Source organism: Stigmatopora nigra, chromosome 14 (genome assembly GCF_051989575.1).
Source record: "Stigmatopora nigra isolate UIUO_SnigA chromosome 14, RoL_Snig_1.1, whole genome shotgun sequence".
Taxonomy (NCBI): domain Eukaryota; kingdom Metazoa; phylum Chordata; class Actinopteri; order Syngnathiformes; family Syngnathidae; genus Stigmatopora; species Stigmatopora nigra.
Window position 1 is genome coordinate 6,544,834 of NC_135521.1, and position 19,083 is coordinate 6,563,916.

The following is a 19,083-nucleotide window of genomic DNA, read 5'->3' on the forward strand; positions in this document are numbered from 1 at the left end:
TCAAGTAGGGAGTTGGACGCGAAGGGGCGGAGCGTGAAAGCTTCCTCTTTCTTGCGTTCCAGGAAATGCCAAGCGTCGCCGTCCACAGTCGCATGGGAAGAAGCTGTGCTTACGCTCGGCTGCTGATACGAGCATCTCCGATATGCTGAGGCGATGACCGAAGAGCAATTCCATCGTGGAATGGATACACATCCAATAGGTTTGTCCTCCAAATAATGCAGACGTGACACCGTGAATCCTGCCTTTTACTCGGGTGAGCAATTTTAGCAGTGGGCATGCTAACTAGTAAGCTAGCTTTGACAAAGACAGGTTGAATTGTATACATAACATGAATTAAGATGACAGTAGTTAAAAACGAGATCTTTCTGCGTTTTATTTTCTAAACATGTTGGCCTTGTTAAAATTGTTTTTTTTTAGTTTTGTCCTTTGTCGTTTCAGCTGGCGATTACAAGCAAGACTTTTGACGTTTCAAGCATACTTTAGTTATGCTTGAGCATGTTGACGTTTCACTTTACGCGTTTTAACATCGTTATTGGAAACAAGTTGTTTTTTTTCTTTCGTTATTTGCAGTTTTCTTGCATGTGCATACAAGATAACGTGGCATTTTCTTACAATTACAGTACGCTCACTGATGCAAAATGTGACATTCCTGCTCCAGTGTTTGTTTTTCCCCCTAAAGGCCTAAACAGAACAACATACAACAATGTAGTAACGTACTAGTTAACGTGGTCCTAAATTAGTGGCGTATAAAATGTATTGTTTTCCACTTGTAAGAATTCCAGCAATGATCTCCTGGTTTTGTTGTTTGTGTCTTGCTGTTTAAGAAATTAATACATGCTGTTATATAAAACGAACGCAAGATTGGCACAATAACAAGCAACCAATTCCAAGTGGTTTGTCTTGAAAGACTAGTGTTAAGATCACATAATGATGGTCTTGATCTTGTTTTGGTCTAGACCCCAACATTTTTCTAATGTCCTAGTCAAAAATCTGAAAATCATTATACCATTGGATACTTTAATAAATCCAGTCTGAAAAGGATCAAACACTATTATACATGTATATGTGCAGTAATTAATACATAAGGGGTATACTGTTAATTGCTGACAAGCAAAAAATACTGTTCTACTTTTATAGCTGAAAATAACTAACAGCCAGGAAGAATTATTTATTTATGTATCTTTTATTTATATATTTTATTTTTATTTACGTAATTTTATCTCTGTGTCACTTTTAGCCATTGAAATTTCTTGTTCTGTGCTTTGGTAGTCAGAATTTGGAGTGATGCCTGAGACGTAATTTCCAAGCAGTGAAAGAGTGGAAATTAAATGCTTTTGAGATTTACCACTACCAGCAACATTGAAGCAATGGGTCCAAGGAGGAAGACATCTAAACTCCAGCCTGTGGGGGCTCACTGTGGAGGGGAAATATCCCTGAAACCTCTTGAACCAAAGGACTACATCAATGAACTATCGCATGAAGTTTTATGCCATATATTCAGGTAGGGTCTTTTTAATTTGATTGTCATATGTTATGTATACATATATATTTCAGACGGCTGAATTACGTAGTTGATCCACCTTATAGTTCATTATGAGCAGGTTTTGTTATTTATTCCGATATTTGTCATTGTTGTTGATTTTTCTGCCATTGTTTTGAAAGTGGTGTGTAAATAAAGTTGAGCTGTTCAATTTAACGCACATTTTTTTTTTAGGTACCTTCCTATGAAGGACATCATGTGCACGGAGTGTCTGTCGAAAAAGCTACGAGAAGCTGTCACCCTTTACTTGCGTGTGATCAAAGTAGTGGATCTATGTGCTGGTCATTGGTGGGAATATATGCCCTCAGGTAAGCCTTTTGCAATCAAGTCATTTTCTTATTTATTGGCAGCATGCTTGGGAAAAGATTCACATTATTTGATATTGTGCTCTCTGCTTCAGGTTTTACAGATAGCAGTTTCTTACTGCTTTTGAAGAAGATGCCTGACCTGGAGCAGCTGTATGGTCTGCACCCCCGATATCTGGAGAAGAGACGAGTCCGAGGCTATGAGACACTCAGTATACCGGGTGTGGTGGAGGCACTCCAAGCGTGTCCCAGTCTCTTGGTTAGTATACAGCAGGGGTAGGGAACCTCCTTTTTTTTCCATTAGATTCTTCTGCATATATACTCATTGATTAGCAATAGCATAAGTGAACTGTCAACAGAATTCAGAGACTTTTTCTTACTTTTAAAGTGGTGAAATTACAAAAAAAAATGCACACTTTCATATATTTATACTTTAAAAGTATGGCTCTGAAGGAATAATATTTGAAAATATCAGTTGTTTATGGTTCTTTTGTCAAAAGGTTTTTTGGTATACAGTATTTCGTGGGTTGAAACATAAATGAAAGACTATTGTTTTTGCTCCTTTTTTAATGGAATGACCTCAAAGATCAAAAACATTTCCACAAAATAACCATTTCTTTAAATACTGTAAAAAAAAAAAATCAAGGGGATACCATCTAAAAATCTTTCAATTTAAAACTATGTTGCCTATATTAACATGCAGTTATGAATCTAATAGTGTCATGTATAATTATTTTTCAGGGTGTTGAGACGTCCCACCTTGAGTTGGTAGAAGCCATTTGGAACCATTTGCCACAAGTTCATATACTTGGAAAGTTCCGCAATCGTAACGGATCGTTCCCAATTCCTGCTGAGAATAAACTGATTATCCCCATTACTGCAAAAATCCAGACACTTCACCTTGTTGGTTAGTTTGGTTTTCTGTGATAGTGTCCTAGTAACAACATAAAGACAATTTCTCCATTTATAAGGTTAAAAAAAAATCTGCAGGTGCATTTGTATATTTATTTTCCCTATTTTTTTTTTGGCGATAGGTGTAAATGTCCCAGAGATCCCCTGTGTTTCCATGCTGCGCCACCTTTACTTGAAGTGGGTCCGTCTCACCAAACCTCAGCCATTTAAAGAGTTCCTCTGCGTGAGCCTGAGATCATTTGTCATGCGGAACTGCGCGGGTCCAACCAATTCCCTCAAATACGTTCCCCTGGTTACTGGTTTAGCCTCAGCCCGAAATCTCGAGCAACTGGAATTGGTGAGGGTACCCTTTCTTGGAGGGCTCATCCAACATGTGGTGGAGGACAGCTGGAGATCAGGTCAGGAAAATGGTCATTTCAGCAGCCTAAAAAACAAAAGGTCTACTCGTTAAAGAGACTCATCTCTTCAATGTTGATGATGATATAACAGTATTTCATTGCAGGTGGATTTCGAAACCTTCACACCATTGTGTTTGGAGCCTGTAAAAATGCCCTCGAGGTGGACTTGGGTTACCTTGTCATCACTGCTGCTCGCAGGTTCTTGGTCTCATACTTAAAAAAAACAAAAACATATATTTCATTCAATACAGTACAATGGTGTCTTGAGATAAGAGTTGAAATAATTGCTTGCACACTATTGTAACTCAAAACACAATTTGAAATACATCGAAATGAATCAATTTTGCAGGTGACATTTGTGGTCAGGCACCACTAATCCTAGCTTATCTGCCCATCACTGTGTTTTAATAGACTGCACGAGCTACGTATCCAGCCATCACTGACCAAGGATGGTGTGTTCTCAGCTCTGAAGATGGCTGAACTAGAGTTTCCTCAGTTTGATACTCTTCATCTAGGATACGTGGATGAGTTCCTGCTCCAATGTTAGTTCATAAAATTATGAAACTAGATGTAAATATGATTGCAGTTCATTGTTTGGGCAGATTGTTTTTTTTCTTCTGTTTTTCTCCATTATTTTCTGTTAGGCCCATTAGTTCCCCAGCACTCGTTTTCGGCACTATAGATGCTATCATTTTTCAATACTATTGTTATATTTGACAGTGATGTGTAAATAGAGTGACTTGTATAGTGCTTTTCCTACTATTTCAGCTATTTGAAGGCTATCAAAACTACAATTAATAAGCTTGTATCTTCCCTATATAGGTAAAATTAGTCATTCAGAGCTGGTAAAGTATGGCCTAGCAGACGTGGTGGAGAACCCAGGCATCATAACTGATATTGGCATTCAAGTGGTGAATGAAGTATTCACTAATTTAAAGTACCTGCTCATCTACAATTGTCCTCACCTTCATAACCCTCATCATTGGATTACAGGTAAATAAAAAAAAACATGTTTTTTTTGAGAATGTTCCCCTTTATACGTACAGACGTGTCTGACCCAAGCAAACCACTCTGTGCTACTTTTTTGCGCCCTTAGATCAATCCAGATGGAGCCGACTTGTTGATATCACTCTGGTACGCTGTCATGCTATCAAACTGGAATCCTTCTCCCAGTTCATCGAAGCACTGCCCAGTTTAGAGTTTATATGTCTCGACCAAATGTTTCGAGAACCACCAAAGGTAATCAACTATATTTTGAACAACACTTAATCATCCAGCATTGCACTGAATTGTAAAACTGTACAAAAAGTAGAAAAAAGGAGGCACATAGTTTTTTTTTTAGATAACTTACATGTCAAAGATATAGCTTACCAAAACAAAAATTCATCAGTTGGAAATTTCAATGCCTCATCTTGTCTCATTTTCTGAACCGCTTTATCCTCACTAGGGTCGCGGGGGTGCTGGAGCCTATCCCAGCTGACTTCGAGCCAGTGGCAGGGGTGACACCCTGAATTGGTGGTCAGCCAATCGCCACTCAGCTGCCCAGTTTTCAATGTCTTTGCAGTGTAATTAAACATAGGTTAAAAATGATATGCAAATCATTGTATTCGGCTTCAATGGCAACGGCTTTGCGCTTTGTGGCATGCTCATCGTTTGCGGCGTTTGTCAGGGCTGTGCCAGAGTCGGCCTGAGCGCAGGAACTGGTATCGGCGTGTCATCAGCTCTCGTCAGTAACCAGAACTCCAACAATGACAACAACAATAACAACAACCACCGACATCATAACAACAACAACGAGGCCAACTTGCCTCCTCCCCCTCCACCTCCTCCACACCCACCCCCACCTCCACCACCACCGCCACCGCTGCCACCCCCACCGGTTTACAACACTCAAAGACAAGAGCAACAGCACAATGGTAAGTTCAGTCACCCTTACCAGTAAGTGGCATTGAGAGTATAGTGCGCATGAAAAGTTAAGTTCTTACCAAGATCCCAAGATATGACTTGGAGTCATTTGTTCTCACAGGACCGGTGGAGGTCAACGGGATACAGGTTGAGGAGGAGAACATGCAGGCAGTGCCAGAACTTGAAGTGAATGGAGCTGCAAAGTTGGCAGCAGATGGCGAGGAGCTTGCTGGGCCCAGTCATCCTGCTGCTTCACCACAGCCAACTGATGGTGATGAAGAACAAGCAGGTTTGAATCCACTTTGGCCATGTATACTCCTTATATAGCCAGGTTCAATTTTTATATGTAGACCTTGTTTGGTCCCTTTTTTAATTTTATTGCTGTATTGTATGTTATGCATCCAGTTCAGTATGTGGGTAAAAAAATGTGGCTACTTAGGTCAGGAAAGGAATTTCACTATAACTTGCATACTGATTGATTAATTGTACAATTATTTAGGTAACTGCAAATTGGTATGCCCTTTTCTAGGTCCCAGTGGTTTAGTGCAGAAAGGTAGACCACCTGGTGTTGCCGAACCGAAGCCCCCACTGGCCCTCTCGGATTCAGACAGTGAGGAGGAGGAAGGCCTCGTTTCAAGACTAACTCCAGCAACTTCTTGTTCGCAGTGGCCCATTTCTAGCACGGAAGGTGCGAGCACAAAGATTTTTCATTGGCCGTTGCAGTTTATGTGCCAGTGGGGGTTATTATCAGGGGTGCACAGAGACTAGTTTTAAGTTAAACTAATGCTAATGCGGCCGTGTGCTTCCAGGTAAAGGGAAAGCTCCTCTACGGCGGACAAATAACGGGACCGCTTCGGGGGCGGCGACTCCGTTAAAGCCTCGCGAGTTAGAGGGCAGCTGCGAGAAGAGCTGTCAGGTGACCAGCGAGCAGATCAAAGCGGACATGAAGGCCGCGTCCGAGAACAGCCGAAGATCTAGCGGTAAAAGTGTCGACGCAGAACTAGGGGGTGCCTCGGCCAGGGCCGCCGTCGTCAGCGGCGCCGCGGAACGGCCGCCGACCGAACGTCCCGGCACGATCGAACCTAGGACGCCATTAGTACGTGAGAGGGTGGATAATGCAAGTGTGAGAGCTCATGCCAGGACAGAAAACCAGTCTAGGAGCACGACTAGCGACAGGGCTGGCAGGCTAGCCGGGAGGAGGCTGACACCCAGTGCCCCACCTGTGGAACAGTTGCAATTCGGAAATTCGCCGGAAAGCCTGACCTCGGGGCAGGCGGCTGGGCAGAGACACAGACGAAATCCTGACGCACAGCGTTCAAGTTGTAAGCGAACCTTGGATAGTGCAGAGAACTCCTCAACACCAAGACGACCCTTGACCCGGTCCTGCACTCGTATGGCTTCTGCATCCCTAATCCCTGAGACAGGTAGGCACTAAATAACATTTCTGCGTAATATATTCTGCATACGCGTTGACGAAATTGTTGCCTCCCTTCTGCTGAAAGTGAGTGAGGACATGCATATTAGACATTTTTATTTAGATTAGTGTAGATTATTGGATGTCATTTTTTGTCAACTTTGGGGCATTGTTTTAATGAAGGGCATGGAAAATTCCACTCTTACCTTTTTAAGATAGACTTGCAACAATGGTGTCCACTTTGGCTCAAACGACAATGTCCACCAATGGTCGCGGATCTTATGATAGTGTTCTGACGTCACTTTAATTTTCTCTCCATTCTCCACAGAAATCCAATTTTCTACCGTTGCTCGGTTGAATGTGGTATGCAACACTTTAATTAGGTTGATTGACTCATTATGCTTGAATGCACCTGGTACCAATTAAATGAAACCCCCGATCTTGACCTTCTCTTTTCAAGTTGAAACAGGTTTTTGTGAATCCCTGTTTTGTAAAGAAAAAAAATTACTTCATAAACATTTTTTAATCATTTTGAATAAGGTTCCCATTCGAACAATATTGACTCATTGGGTCCATTGAAAGCGATAGAGGTTCAAATCATTTCATTGTGCACTGAATGAACAGATGTTCATTTGAGAAACCTTCCAATTCAAATAGTTTGAACATCTAATACTGACAAACAAATTTAAATTCACAGCAGAAGGATAAAATAGCCACATATGTCAACGTCTATATTCGTCAATAGCACTGAAAGAGTTGAAAGGTTGGGTTGAAGTGTATTTTCCAAAAAGACATTGTTTTTGAACAAAATTCAAAAGCAATATATGGTTTCCATTTTTTGTGTGTGTGTTTATTTGTAAATATAGAACTTCCAAGATCCAGGCCTCGAGTAACTCGGAGAAAAAGAACAGCTGACAAGTCAACCAGTACTTCAGACCCAGTGACAGAGGATGACCATGTACAGGTCAACACACACAAACAAACACACACACGCACGCACACAACTATGACGCTATTAGTTTGTTTTGTTTTGAGATGACAAATGAAGTATTGTAACGTACCGCTAGGTGTCGCATTTGACAATTTGGTCTTGAGCTGAAGGGCATGGGCCAGTTGACTAAAAATGATGACAATTTACTTTTTGAACTTGATTTTCTTATCACGCCTCTTTCAGGTGTTGTCTCTGAAAAGTAAGAACCTGGTGGGCATCACCCTAACCAACTGCGGAATCACCGACCTGGTCCTCAAAGAGTGTCCCAAAATGATGTTTATTCACGGTACTGTTACACAAACTTTGGTAACTGGGTTGTATTGGACAAAAACACAAGCAAAACTTTGACTATAAAGCCCACTTAAGATTCCTCTTACTACATTTTACAATCCAGTAATATGAATGCTATTCATCATATTTGGCTTTTTTCTTCCTCCTGCCCACATCTCCATTTGACCATTCAACCAAACTTGTACTTTGTACTTTTGTCCCCTCAGCTACCAGATGTCGAGTGTTGAAGCAGCTGCGAGTGGAAAGCGCTCCTATTGTGAATAGGTTTGATTTTGCGCAATGTAAGAAGCTGAACATGGAACAGGTCCTGGATCAGATTCTGAGAATGCCTCCAGAGCGCAATCGCATCATCTACATGCGGCCTATGCACCAGGTCGGAGATTTTGAGGGCACTATTCACTCATCCAACATTACATTACTGTTCTTTTAATTGCTTTGTCTGACTTTGGCTTTTACCGACGTAAGGTCTGTGTGACCACTAAACTGCATTTAGGGACGAACCAGCCATTTTTGTGCCACGCTTTGGTAGCTTTTGACATTCCAACTTGGTTGTAAAGTTAATAATAACAATATATCCCAACATTTAACTTTTTTTTTTTCTTTGACCTAATTTGAATTGTCTCTCTGTTTCATTGGATGTGTATTCCTTTCAGATAAACTTTGTGGCATTGGAACGTCAACTCTTCCAAGGTCCCTATCCTTATCACATCGCCATAGTTCACGAGTTCAGCGATCCTCCAAATATCCGCAACAAGGTCCGCATTCGCAGCTGGATGGACACCATAGCCAACATCAGCCAGTGAGTACTATCCCTGATTTATTCCAATATGGTGTTATGGGCCGTATTTACACAGTCTTTCCCCGCACATCCTCATTTGCAAAAGTAGAGCAAACAAACACATCCCCATAAACGCCTGTTTAAACGTCCATCTAAACCAGACATGTCCAAACTTGGCCAGGATTGGTTTATTCGCATTTTTTTTTCTGATTAATGTATTAATAAAAAAAGTGCAAGAAAGTTGAAATGCTCTTTCCCCACATTGTTTTTTTATTCATACTCCACTATTCTATGTTTTCCAGGGAGTTAATCAAATATGAGTTCTTCCCAGAGGCGACCAGGACAGAGGAGGATGTGAAGAAGTATCCCAAATACCCCTGGGGCCGAGAAATTTATAGACTTGAGGGTAAAACTCACTGAAACATGCTTTGATGTGAGAAACTTAAGCGCAATACGATTCACTTGAGATCATCTTTACACTGTAAAAAATATCAAATTTTATTCATATGGGACTCAAGCTGGGAAACTGCGTCTAAGCACGATTATTCCAAGTCGGGTCCTGACTCCTTTCTACTAGTGGACACGAGTGGAAGTGCAGCCACCTTTTGTCAATTATCCCCCAAAAATATGTATAAAGTTTGATTCTGAGAATCGTCCGATGTACATCACTGATTAATGGTGATAAGCTTTTCTTCTATTGTGTTTGATGAAATCTCTTATGTGTTGCTCAGGGCTGCTGGACGGCGCCCCCTACAACATGATAACCGACTTCCCCTGGCTGAGGACCCTGAGAGCGGCCGAGCCCAACAACTACGCCCGCCACGACTTCGAGGACGACGAGAGCAGTGAGTACGCCGTCCCCCGTCGGCTCCGAGGAGAGACGCTTTTAACCGTAAGCGCGCCGTTTCGCCCGCCAGCCACCATCTACGCCCCGAGGCGTAAGGGTCAGCTGTCGGCCGACATCTGCATGGAGACCATCGGGGAGGAGATCTCCGAGCGGCGACAGAGCAAAAGAGGAGTGTTCCAGAGAGTGGTGGTCCTCTTCCTTCATCACTGCGATACGCCGGGCGAACCCATCGACGACGATTATATCTAACCCTTTCCTGACCTTTTCCCTCTTTTATTTTATTTTTTGCATTTAGAAAATGAAAGCCCCGACTGGAAAGCAACTGCGGGGCGGTGCCAAAGATAAATAGCCGGCAAAATGGGCCACTTGTAAACACGACTCCAAATAAGGAAACCTTTAGTGCTATCGCTCTCATTCCTTCGAAAAAAGGCCTCCACGCCGCATCTCCTTTTCTTTTATGCCGTATTCCATTACATCTAAAAAGTTTTCTAATGCATACATCCAAGATGTGCATGTTTGTTTTTTATTTGGTGTTTCAAAACTCATTGGACAATTGGACTCTTAAGTGTAGACAATTCTCGCCATTTAGGCCTCCACAGATATATTTCCACTGGAACAATATAGTTATTGTTTTTAATAACATGCGCACAAAAAAGTGGTGGACTCCTGCATGTTAGCTCATGGCATCCATATGGCCAACAAAGTTTGAATGTACAAACGTTTGAACTTTGGTGCCTGAATGTGTTCAAACCCAAATCTGTGCCTGTTGGAAAGAGTATTGGATCCGGTTTTAATTTAATGTATGGAAGATCTTGAATTTCCTCACCATAATTCAGACTTGTGTGATGAAGGTGAACAAATCAAACAAAGTGGGAAGAGTTCAAAAACGTTGTTTTTGTTAACAAATGTACAGACCTTGTGAATAGTCACATTCTTCCATGATGTTTATATGTTTATAAGAAAAGGTTATTTCACATGAAAAATAAAACTGCGCAAAAAATGACCTTTTCACCTGGTTTTTGACCTTCCCTTTTGCAATTCCTCATCTAAAACCAAAAGGTTGGTGGTGATTAAAAAAAATAATGACGTCATAACCACAACTGTATTGATGCAATGTAAAATAATTGAAATGTATTGCTACTATTGCAGAGACTAATGGAATGCAGAGGAAGGCGGAAATTTGACTCCCTACGGACGAGTAACAGAACAAAGACGATGGCAGCTGGAGATTGAACACCTCCTGTACACGTTGTTCCAATGTAGAAGCCACTAATCGTGGCTCTTCCTGCTTTGACACTTGGGAAGGACGAGACCAGACGCAAGAGCAGTCGGCCAAGCGGACTAGACCGCCTGCGGCTGTCCGGGAACATAAACACGGTGAGTCTGCCCACGGCGCTTGCTTGTCATTGAACTTCCGTTGACACTGAACAGCTACCTTCTCTCTACGCACTTTGGCCATCACCTACTTGGAAATATCTTGCACAGTTGGAGGACATTTGCCCTTAAATCCATCACAATTGACCATGTACCACATAAAAAAAATACCAGAGTTTGTGGGTCAATTGGCATTTTCTAAAAAAAAGAATGACCCAAGTCCAAAATCATTTGAATCTTAAAGACTGGCTGTGAATGCTTATGTTTTAGTGCCACTGCCACAGCAATGGACGTCCAATCCATTTTGACTCGTTCGACCCTTTGTCATAATGGTCTCTAATCCTGTGACTATTTTTGGGTCATTAAAAAAACTGAAATATCCATTATTATATGTATTTTAAAAAATATTCATCACAATTGCATCTTTTATATCATTTTTTAACATTATTACATTAGAATAAGTAAAACAGCTATTTAAAAATAAATCAAAATTGTATCTTTTATATATTTTTTTCAATATTACATTAGAATACGTAAAACAGCTATTTAAAAAAAAACACTAATGTATTTTTGGAATAGTATTACATTAGAATATGTATAACATCTATTTAAAAAAATCACAATTGTATTTTTTTATATTATTCTTATAATATTAATACATTAAAATAAGTAAAACAGCAATACATGTCGGCATCATTTTAACAAGGAGGTCTGGTCAAATAAATTGTTCATTCACCACTCATCAAGCTTTATTATTAATATATTGATGACTATGAAGAAAAGTGATCACTTTTTTGAAGCCAAAAAGTCCTCCAACATCTGGATTTACCCCAAATTATTTTAAATAATATGTATTTGTTGAAAAAAAATACCCCAAAATAGAAATATAGTCTAGACAAGATGTCTCAGTATCAGAATTCACCCTACACCCAGCTAGTGATGCCTGAGTGAGTGAGGGTCTTGAACTTTGGCTATTCCAACCCAAAAAAAAACTATTTATGGAAGTAACTCAAAACGTTTTACGTTGATGGCCTACCAGTACTCTGTTTCACAAGCTTTTTACAGACAATTACTTGTTCTTAAATTTCAGTCCATATGAGGGATTAGACCACATTCTGTGTTAGCGCATTGGGGTGTGCGTGGGTGTAAGTGTGCTTTTGTGTGTGTGTGTGTCCATGGTTGGTTGCCATCTCTAATGGCTCTCTTTGGTAAGCTGCTGTAAACAGTGAACCGTGTCCAAACATTACCTTATGAGGACACAAAAAAAGACAGAGAGAAGAATCCCTTTGACTTCTTCATGTTAGACTCAGTATAGGTGAACAAAGAAGAAGTTTGCAGGAGAAACATTCACTGCACAGTCATCGGTCGGGAAGATCTTTTAGTCGTCTGATTCAATGGCATTTGCGCAATTTTTATCTGATTCCTGACCATAGATCACACACAATATAGTACCTCATTAGTACTTTTTTGATTACGGTATTTTACTGTCTTCAAGTCGCTCCAGCCTTCATTTAATTTTGTTTTTACTGATAGCTGGTTGTGTATTATATTATTTGAATTATGAGTTGCACTTTTTTTCATCTGACACTTTTATTTTTGGCTCGCCAACAACTTATCTTTTGTAGGCTAACGTTATCAAAAAAAATGTTAATATGTTACATGAATAGATGCCTAATTTTCTGTTCTGTATTTTACTATTACTTTGTTATATCCACTTGGTTTCTGATGAATTTGCATCACAAAACCACAACATTTTCCCCCATTTTATGATACTCAAGTCCAACTTGTAGTTGGAAATACACACTTGTCTATTCATAGGTTTGCATCTTTATTGAGTATTGTATTAGTCATATACAAGCCTATATGTATTAGCTTGTATCCTTTTACCTAAAACACCCAACAATGGAAAGCCCGTGAAAAGTTGGTGAATATTCCTACATCATGGATCTGAAAATATATATATATATATATATATATATATATATATATATATATATATATATATATATATATTTTCATTTTAACTTGTTATACTGGTTAAATTATTGCAGGCTCAAATGCATTTGTGCGTTTGGATGGCCCAAATAATGACCTTCTTCCTTCTCTCGCTCTAATCAGTCGCACATGCTCGTTGAATGCGTGGTCCGGTCGGGCTGGTCAAGCAGAAGAAGACCAAATTTAGAAGAAATCTGCAAAATGTCAAACTCTTTTCCCATTGCCTGAATATAATGTATACGCTCACTCCTCCTCCTCCTTTTCTTCTTTTCCAACTCTTACAATTCTCTTACCAGTCCTCCTCCTCCTCCTCCTCAACCCTAACTGGCCGACCACCTCTCCGTCCTCGCCTTTTCCCAGACAGAATCGGCGGGTCACCGGTTGAAGGCTCTGGGGTCTTCTGACATCAGCACCATCAGTCATGTGCGGAGGGGCCGGCGCCGTCGCCGGACCCGCCCTGCCGTGACCGTACAAGGCAATGGAGGAATGCGCAGCTCGGAGGTCCTGGCGCTTCATAAAGACAACGGGCAGAGCCCACAGGGGTCCGTCCGGCACCGATGCTGATCTTTTTTTTCCCTTTTTTTTTCTTTCTAGAGAAGCGTTTGTAAGCCAGAACTTCTGTCACCGAGACTTTCTCCTCCAACGACATCTACCAAAATAGGTATGAAAAGGGAACCTCGTTTTTTTCCTTTTTTTTCTGCAATGATTTGGAATTTACTTCACTTGGATTATAAGCATCACTTTCAGAATTTGTGTTCTCATCTCCAAAATTGTATAGAAATTGATGACTTTCTAAAATGTATATAGTCCATCTGGAGTGTATGTTTTTAGGAGGTGGACTTTTCATTTTAGCAGGAAACAAGAACAAAAGTGAGAATAATAAAATGGAGAATAACTGGCTAAATAGGCATCTGCCAACATATAAAAATGTCAAATAAGTATAGCTTAAAAAAACAGAACAAGCAGTCGGTGGTCAGAGAGGGGGGAAAAAAAGACATAAATCACAGACCCAGGCAAAATATGTAGTGTAGTCTTATTATCTGGAAAATGGCCTGTTCAACTTAGAATAAATTCTTACATCTGAGCACTTATTTTTATTTTTTTAAAAAGCTCCTTCTTGTATTGGACATTTATCACATTTTAAACGTTTAATGACATAAAATGAACATTTCAAACTCGGTTGGTACTGAAGCTCACAAGGAAGGAAAGATGATTTCCAATATGGCTTGCTGATGATGTCATGAAATTGATTTAATTCTGACCTAAATGACAGTGTCTAGTTTTGCAATCCAACTGCCCCTGCAATGAAAGTCCATTCCTACCAACACTAAACTAATACTAAATCCTTCCATTTTCTATGATTTTTATGTTCCATGGGGTGTCAGAGCTTAATGTATAGTCACAAAGTCAAGCAGAAAGGTGCCTGTTAAATAGACAAATCAAATGTGTGTACTTATTTTAAATGAAACATACATTTTTTTGATTGGAAACATTCTTATTTTAAAAAAAAAATGACGTAATAGTATGACAAAACTGCAAGCTAAAATCCAAATATTGAAAGAAATCTAAATTTCAGGCCTAAAGATTTGGACTTGTGTTTTTCTCGGAACAACCATATTCTCTCTCATTAATACCTTGCTGATTATTATTTTATTTTATTCCCTCAGAACAATGCTTGGGCTTTTTTTTCGCTCCCAGACGAAGGATTGCCGGAGAACGTTCCCCGAGAGGTGAGACACATGCTAGTTGTCACATTAACCATTAAAACAGGCGACTATTTTGGCCATTAAAAAATAATCAACTTAAGCCCATGTGGACCACTTTGACTGCAATATTAACCTTTGCAATACAAGTGTGGCCTATTTAAACCTACAAAGTGAAAATATATCCTCGTATATGGATAATAGGTTTCAATTATTATTATAATCTTTTTATTGTTCATTATCATTGCAGTTTCTATCTATTTATTTTTGAATGAATAAACAAGGATAGGCCACATGACCCAAAATGTCGGTATATGTAGACAATAGGTCCCAATTATTATTGTCATTACATATTAGTTTAATTAATGGAATAGAATTTTGTATTAATTTAATTATACTATGTTTATATAGATATACTACTATAATGGACAAAAACATAAATACACACAGTTATGCCCCCAACAACACTGCATTATTACTATTTTTTAATTTGACAGGATTCAATTCATAGGCTGTTATTGACAATGATAGACATTCATTTTTTTTATATTGAGGAAGCAGGCTTATGAATGCTATTTTTCTCCTGTGCCATTGACAGCGCAAGACGTTCAATCTAATCTCACATTAATGTGTAGCCCCAACAATGGCAGTGAATGTGTTAAATTCACTGTACAATCTAATATGGACGAGTTTGTGAAGACGTCCACTACAGCAACAGCGATGGAATGTTCTTGAAGGGAGCAGGAAATGCTCTATTTAGTTAGTTTGTAGTGCGATGAAACATCTTTGGGGGGGTGAGGGGGGGCTCTGGACTTTCACATGACCCCCAATCCCACCCTTCCCTCACATCAGCTCCCCCTCAGGGACTATTAGAACATCATTCCCAGGGTCAATTTCACATGAGAGGAAGTCACGGCGACTATTTGGGCAGATTTTGGCGGCTTGATTGTTAAAGACAAATGAGTCCACGCTACATTTGTAAAACAATGCACACCATATTTTAATTAAACTCAATTTCTGGGTTAGGCTCATTCTTGATTACGGTAAAACGTAGTGTCATATATGGTTCTTTTTTGGGGGGGCTTATTTTCTACATTTCTACCTTTTTTACTGTACATGGGTGCCGATGACAAAGTGTGACAGGCAGATGAAGTCGAATGGAGTGGGTTTCCTGTGTGTGATTTACAGAAGCGGGAGGGGGGAAATACGACCATATAAGGAAATGTTTGGCTTTGCAGAAGAGATGGCGCTCTGGCTCTTATCGTGGCCTGTATAAACACACTCAAACGTTCACTCTTGCGCATACACACATTTGGGTCTGTACTTACACAAAAGACATTTGGGTTAACTCTAAAATAGAACGTTTGACTGATTCATCCATTTTTGACTGGCAGGCAAATCAGTACCACAGTACTGTGACAGGTATATATACTATTTTAGAGGGACTTGCTAAAGAATGCTCAATGAAAGGGAAAAAATATATAAAAGTCGCACTGTAGTATAACTTGCATTTTTTAGGGGGATTTTTTTTAATCTATCAGAAACCGAGTGCAAACATTATATTTTAAAGTAATAGTAAAATAGGGAGCATCAGACAAAATTGGCACCTCTTAATGTAACGCATTATTATTTTTTTTAAACAATTGCCTAAAAACACAACAAAACAACCTGTTGGCGGTCAGGGCGAAAAAAAAAATACAAGTCGCACTTGAGTATGGCCCAACCAAACTATACGGAAGTGCGACTTATAGTCCGTAATATACAGTATGTGATTTTGATAGCCAGACGTTTTTTTAAGTCCGCCCTGCATCCTTGTGAAAATGCATTTCTACACATTGGGAGGCTGAGAAAGGGCAGGCATGTTTATTGCTAGTGTTTACGTACACACACATACACACACACACACACACACACACACACACACACACACACACACACACACATACACACATACAGTAGATCCCACTTCCTGAGAAGAGACTTGGCTTAACACGAGAAGCCTTTCTTCTTAATATGGACTTGTTGAGCCCAGCTAGACGGAGATGAAGCCCCCTCCCTCTGGTGCCCCTCCCGTGACTAGAAAAGGGAATGTATGTAGCCAGCTGGAAAAAAAAGGGGTGGGGGGTCCCGAAGCGGGGAGGGGTGACAATCTATCTGTGGGAGCAATCGCAGTCTGAAAGAGGGAATGTTTATCCAGTGCAGTGATCCCATTTTCCATGATCCCAAAAATAAAGAGGGCAACTACCACCTTATATGGGGCGACCGAGTCTTTCCAGTCCAACACGGTCCATCCCAGCGTTCCGCCAAAACGTCGGCTTTACTCCGTCTGTCCTACTGGCCCATTTATTAAGAAGGTCGTAAAGCGGGTTGGATTTCCAATGCTAGTTTCTGGGTTCGGGGGTTGAGATGTTGTCGGCCAATGAGGGTCATCTGGCAGTGCTTCGTTCTAATTCAGGTGAGCGTCGCGACTCGGAGACCTTACTCAAGCTCTATTTAGGAATGCCTTTGAAACAGGGGTGACGGGTCACAGTCGGTTGTGGCTCAATTCCTCGCCCTGGCCTCTGTGTATTCTTTTATTTATGGGATGTATGTCTATCAACGGGTAAAAACATTTTTTACTACACCACCAAATATATTGCGCCCTGTGCAGTCACCCACATTGCCCATAGCAAAAACCGGCCATGCCATGTGAATATTTTTGAGGAATTGTGTTCAATGAAAATGTTGCATTGAAAGCCAGTCCCTGCCTTTTATCAACTAATCAAGACTCCAACATCTGGCCCTCATGTATGTAGTGTGATTTGTCTCTCTGCTTTATATTTTACAGCTCCAGCATTGGCGTGTAGCGTGACCATGTCAGCATGTGCCTTCTCATGTGTCCACTAACGTTCATCAGCTGTCTGACTTGAAGCACAATGTACACGCGCCATTATGGCTTTCCCATTCATGCTCTGGTACTGTTTCACATCTTACATTTAGCCTTATATAGGGCATTCATTTAACTTAACATAGCTCATTAAAATTTCAGTATTTACGTTCACAACCAGAGTTATTTCAGCATAGACAACCCCGCCTCCTCCTGCTCTCTCTTTTTTTTTTCTTTTTTTTTTTACAAGATGGGGCTATTTCAGTTTGAAGCATGAGAAGGAAGAGTACAGGAAGTTTGAATGCTGCTGGTCCTTTGAGGGTTAAAGTCATTTCCTGTTCAACACTCTCTTGTCCAAGTGTTTTTGCAGCACTCCTGCCGCCCCTCCCTGTGGCCCGTGGTGCAGTGCTGCATCTCTGGTCAGTTGCTAGTCTGAGATGAAGCACTGTAGCTCAGGACGGAGGACCACTGCGTCCTGGGACCACCTCCAGCGAGAGCGGGACATGAAAAAGGCCCAACCGGGGATGCTTTTCAACACTACTGTAAAAACAAAAAAGTATACAAGACTGAAGGAATAGAAAATAAATGGGAATTTAATTATAAATATTTTCCAAGACAGCCAACACTGCTTTTGTAATGTAATTCAGTTTAAAAATATATTTTTCATATTGTCCGTGATATATATAAAATGTGTTTAATTGTACATGTCGTTAATGTATTGTTATATATAAATTACATTTACTGATAATTCATGGGTGGAGGCAGGATGACCTGAAATTTCCCATGTTCCAAATTTTCCTCTCTCCTGGGGTCCAGTTTTCCCAGGAATCCCTTCACCTGTCCAAAAGGGGGATTCCTGGAAATACTGTTCTTAGGGGCGAGGCCGAGCGACACTGGGGTCAGAGATGCTTTTCAAAAACAAAATTCAGGTAGGTTCTTGTGTCTTGATCAATAATATGCAAATATGTCCTGGCAAAATTGATGGAATAACCTGAAAAATGAATAAAATGTATGAAAAGGCATCAGTTTGTTTTGTTGCATGTTTATTTTTTTATTTAGGTCTTCCAAATGGCTGAAGAATGTATAACACTACTGTTGCTGTTGATATTTGCCTTTTGGTCAATAGGACAATGATTTATGTAAATAAAATACATAGTAGTAAATAGTAATGTTGATAATACATAATTATTTTCAACCCTCACCCTGTGGTTAAAAAAATGGTGTCATAAATTAGCAATACCGCTAGACGGCGCCACTGGAATTATTTAACACCGGCCAATATATTCATTGTGCGCATGCGCGCATGCCTCGGTCTATAATAGACAAAACAATACATATTATTTTACTTTAAACTTTGATAGGCAACTCATTTAAATACTGTTATATTTCTAATCAATTTCACAGTGTTATTTGGAAGTTTAACTAGTGTTTTTCTTTTGTATTGACTTAAATGTTATTTTATTTTAAATTCTTATGATGAAATATAAAAATTGCCAACCATTGAAGCAAAAAGACATATTTACAAAATTAGTATTCATCCATTTTGTACATTTTAAAATACCTGCATCTTTGAAATGCTATTTCCATATTGTATGTGAGGAAAAAAAACTCTCAGATGACGATTTAATTGTTACTCACTGACAAATTGTAAATCACAAATAATATGGAACAAATTTGCTCCGTAAAACATTCTAAATCACAAATAATCCGAAATAATGTTGACTAATAAATCCCACGGAAAGGCACTGTGGGGAGGAAAAACCA

The 19,083-nt window shown here is 39.9% G+C and overlaps 1 protein-coding gene and 2 long non-coding RNA genes across 10 annotated transcripts; 2 read left to right on the top strand and 1 right to left on the bottom strand.

Moving 5' to 3' along the window:
* Positions 1-48: 48 nt before the first annotated feature.
* On the top strand, positions 49-10,384 carry fbxo38 (F-box protein 38). Of its 5 annotated transcripts, none has more exons than XM_077733228.1 (21): positions 49-253; positions 1,270-1,501; positions 1,715-1,848; positions 1,941-2,104; positions 2,587-2,752; positions 2,880-3,155; positions 3,260-3,353; positions 3,567-3,697; positions 3,978-4,148; positions 4,252-4,394; positions 4,825-5,071; positions 5,182-5,349; positions 5,590-5,748; positions 5,870-6,484; positions 7,341-7,438; positions 7,649-7,751; positions 7,963-8,129; positions 8,410-8,555; positions 8,837-8,940; positions 9,266-9,379; positions 9,452-10,384. In XM_077733228.1, exons 2-21 carry the CDS (start codon positions 1,329-1,331, stop codon positions 9,628-9,630), a joined length of 3,552 nt encoding a protein of 1,183 aa, XP_077589354.1. In that variant the 5' UTR covers positions 49-253; positions 1,270-1,328; the 3' UTR covers positions 9,631-10,384. The 5 variants fall into 5 exon arrangements, with proteins under 5 accessions (XP_077589354.1, XP_077589358.1, XP_077589355.1 ...); XM_077733232.1 differs by having other exon boundaries at positions 7,341-7,432; XM_077733229.1 differs by having other exon boundaries at positions 1,274-1,501.
* On the bottom strand, positions 2,395-6,756 carry LOC144207622 (uncharacterized). 3 transcript variants are annotated; one of them, XR_013328733.1, is made up of 5 exons: positions 6,681-6,756; positions 6,324-6,475; positions 5,141-5,325; positions 3,331-3,368; positions 2,395-3,181 (listed from the first exon to the last, which is right to left on the bottom strand). It is a non-coding gene; the product is annotated as an uncharacterized LOC144207622 (long non-coding RNA). The 3 variants fall into 3 exon arrangements; XR_013328734.1 differs by having other exon boundaries at positions 6,324-6,555; XR_013328735.1 differs by lacking the exon at positions 6,324-6,475.
* A 2,703-nt stretch (positions 10,385-13,087) lies between the features above and the next one.
* Positions 13,088-18,341, top strand: LOC144207275 (uncharacterized). 2 transcript variants are annotated; one of them, XR_013328614.1, is made up of 4 exons: positions 13,088-13,251; positions 13,345-13,411; positions 14,418-14,480; positions 17,281-18,341. It is a non-coding gene; the product is annotated as an uncharacterized LOC144207275 (long non-coding RNA). The 2 variants fall into 2 exon arrangements; XR_013328613.1 differs by lacking the exon at positions 13,088-13,251 and having other exon boundaries at positions 13,282-13,411.
* Positions 18,342-19,083: the final 742 nt, after the last annotated feature.

Coding starts and splice junctions, on each gene's coding strand:
- fbxo38 (XM_077733228.1), top strand. CDS start 1,329: ATGCTTTTGAGATTTACCACTACCAGCAACATTGAAGCAATGGGTCCA. Junction 5,350..5,589: donor TGGTGATGAAGAACAAGCAG/GTTTGAATCCAC, acceptor GCCCTTTTCTAG/GTCCCAGTGGTTTAGTGCAG. Junction 8,556..8,836: donor ACCATAGCCAACATCAGCCA/GTGAGTACTATC, acceptor TATGTTTTCCAG/GGAGTTAATCAAATATGAGT.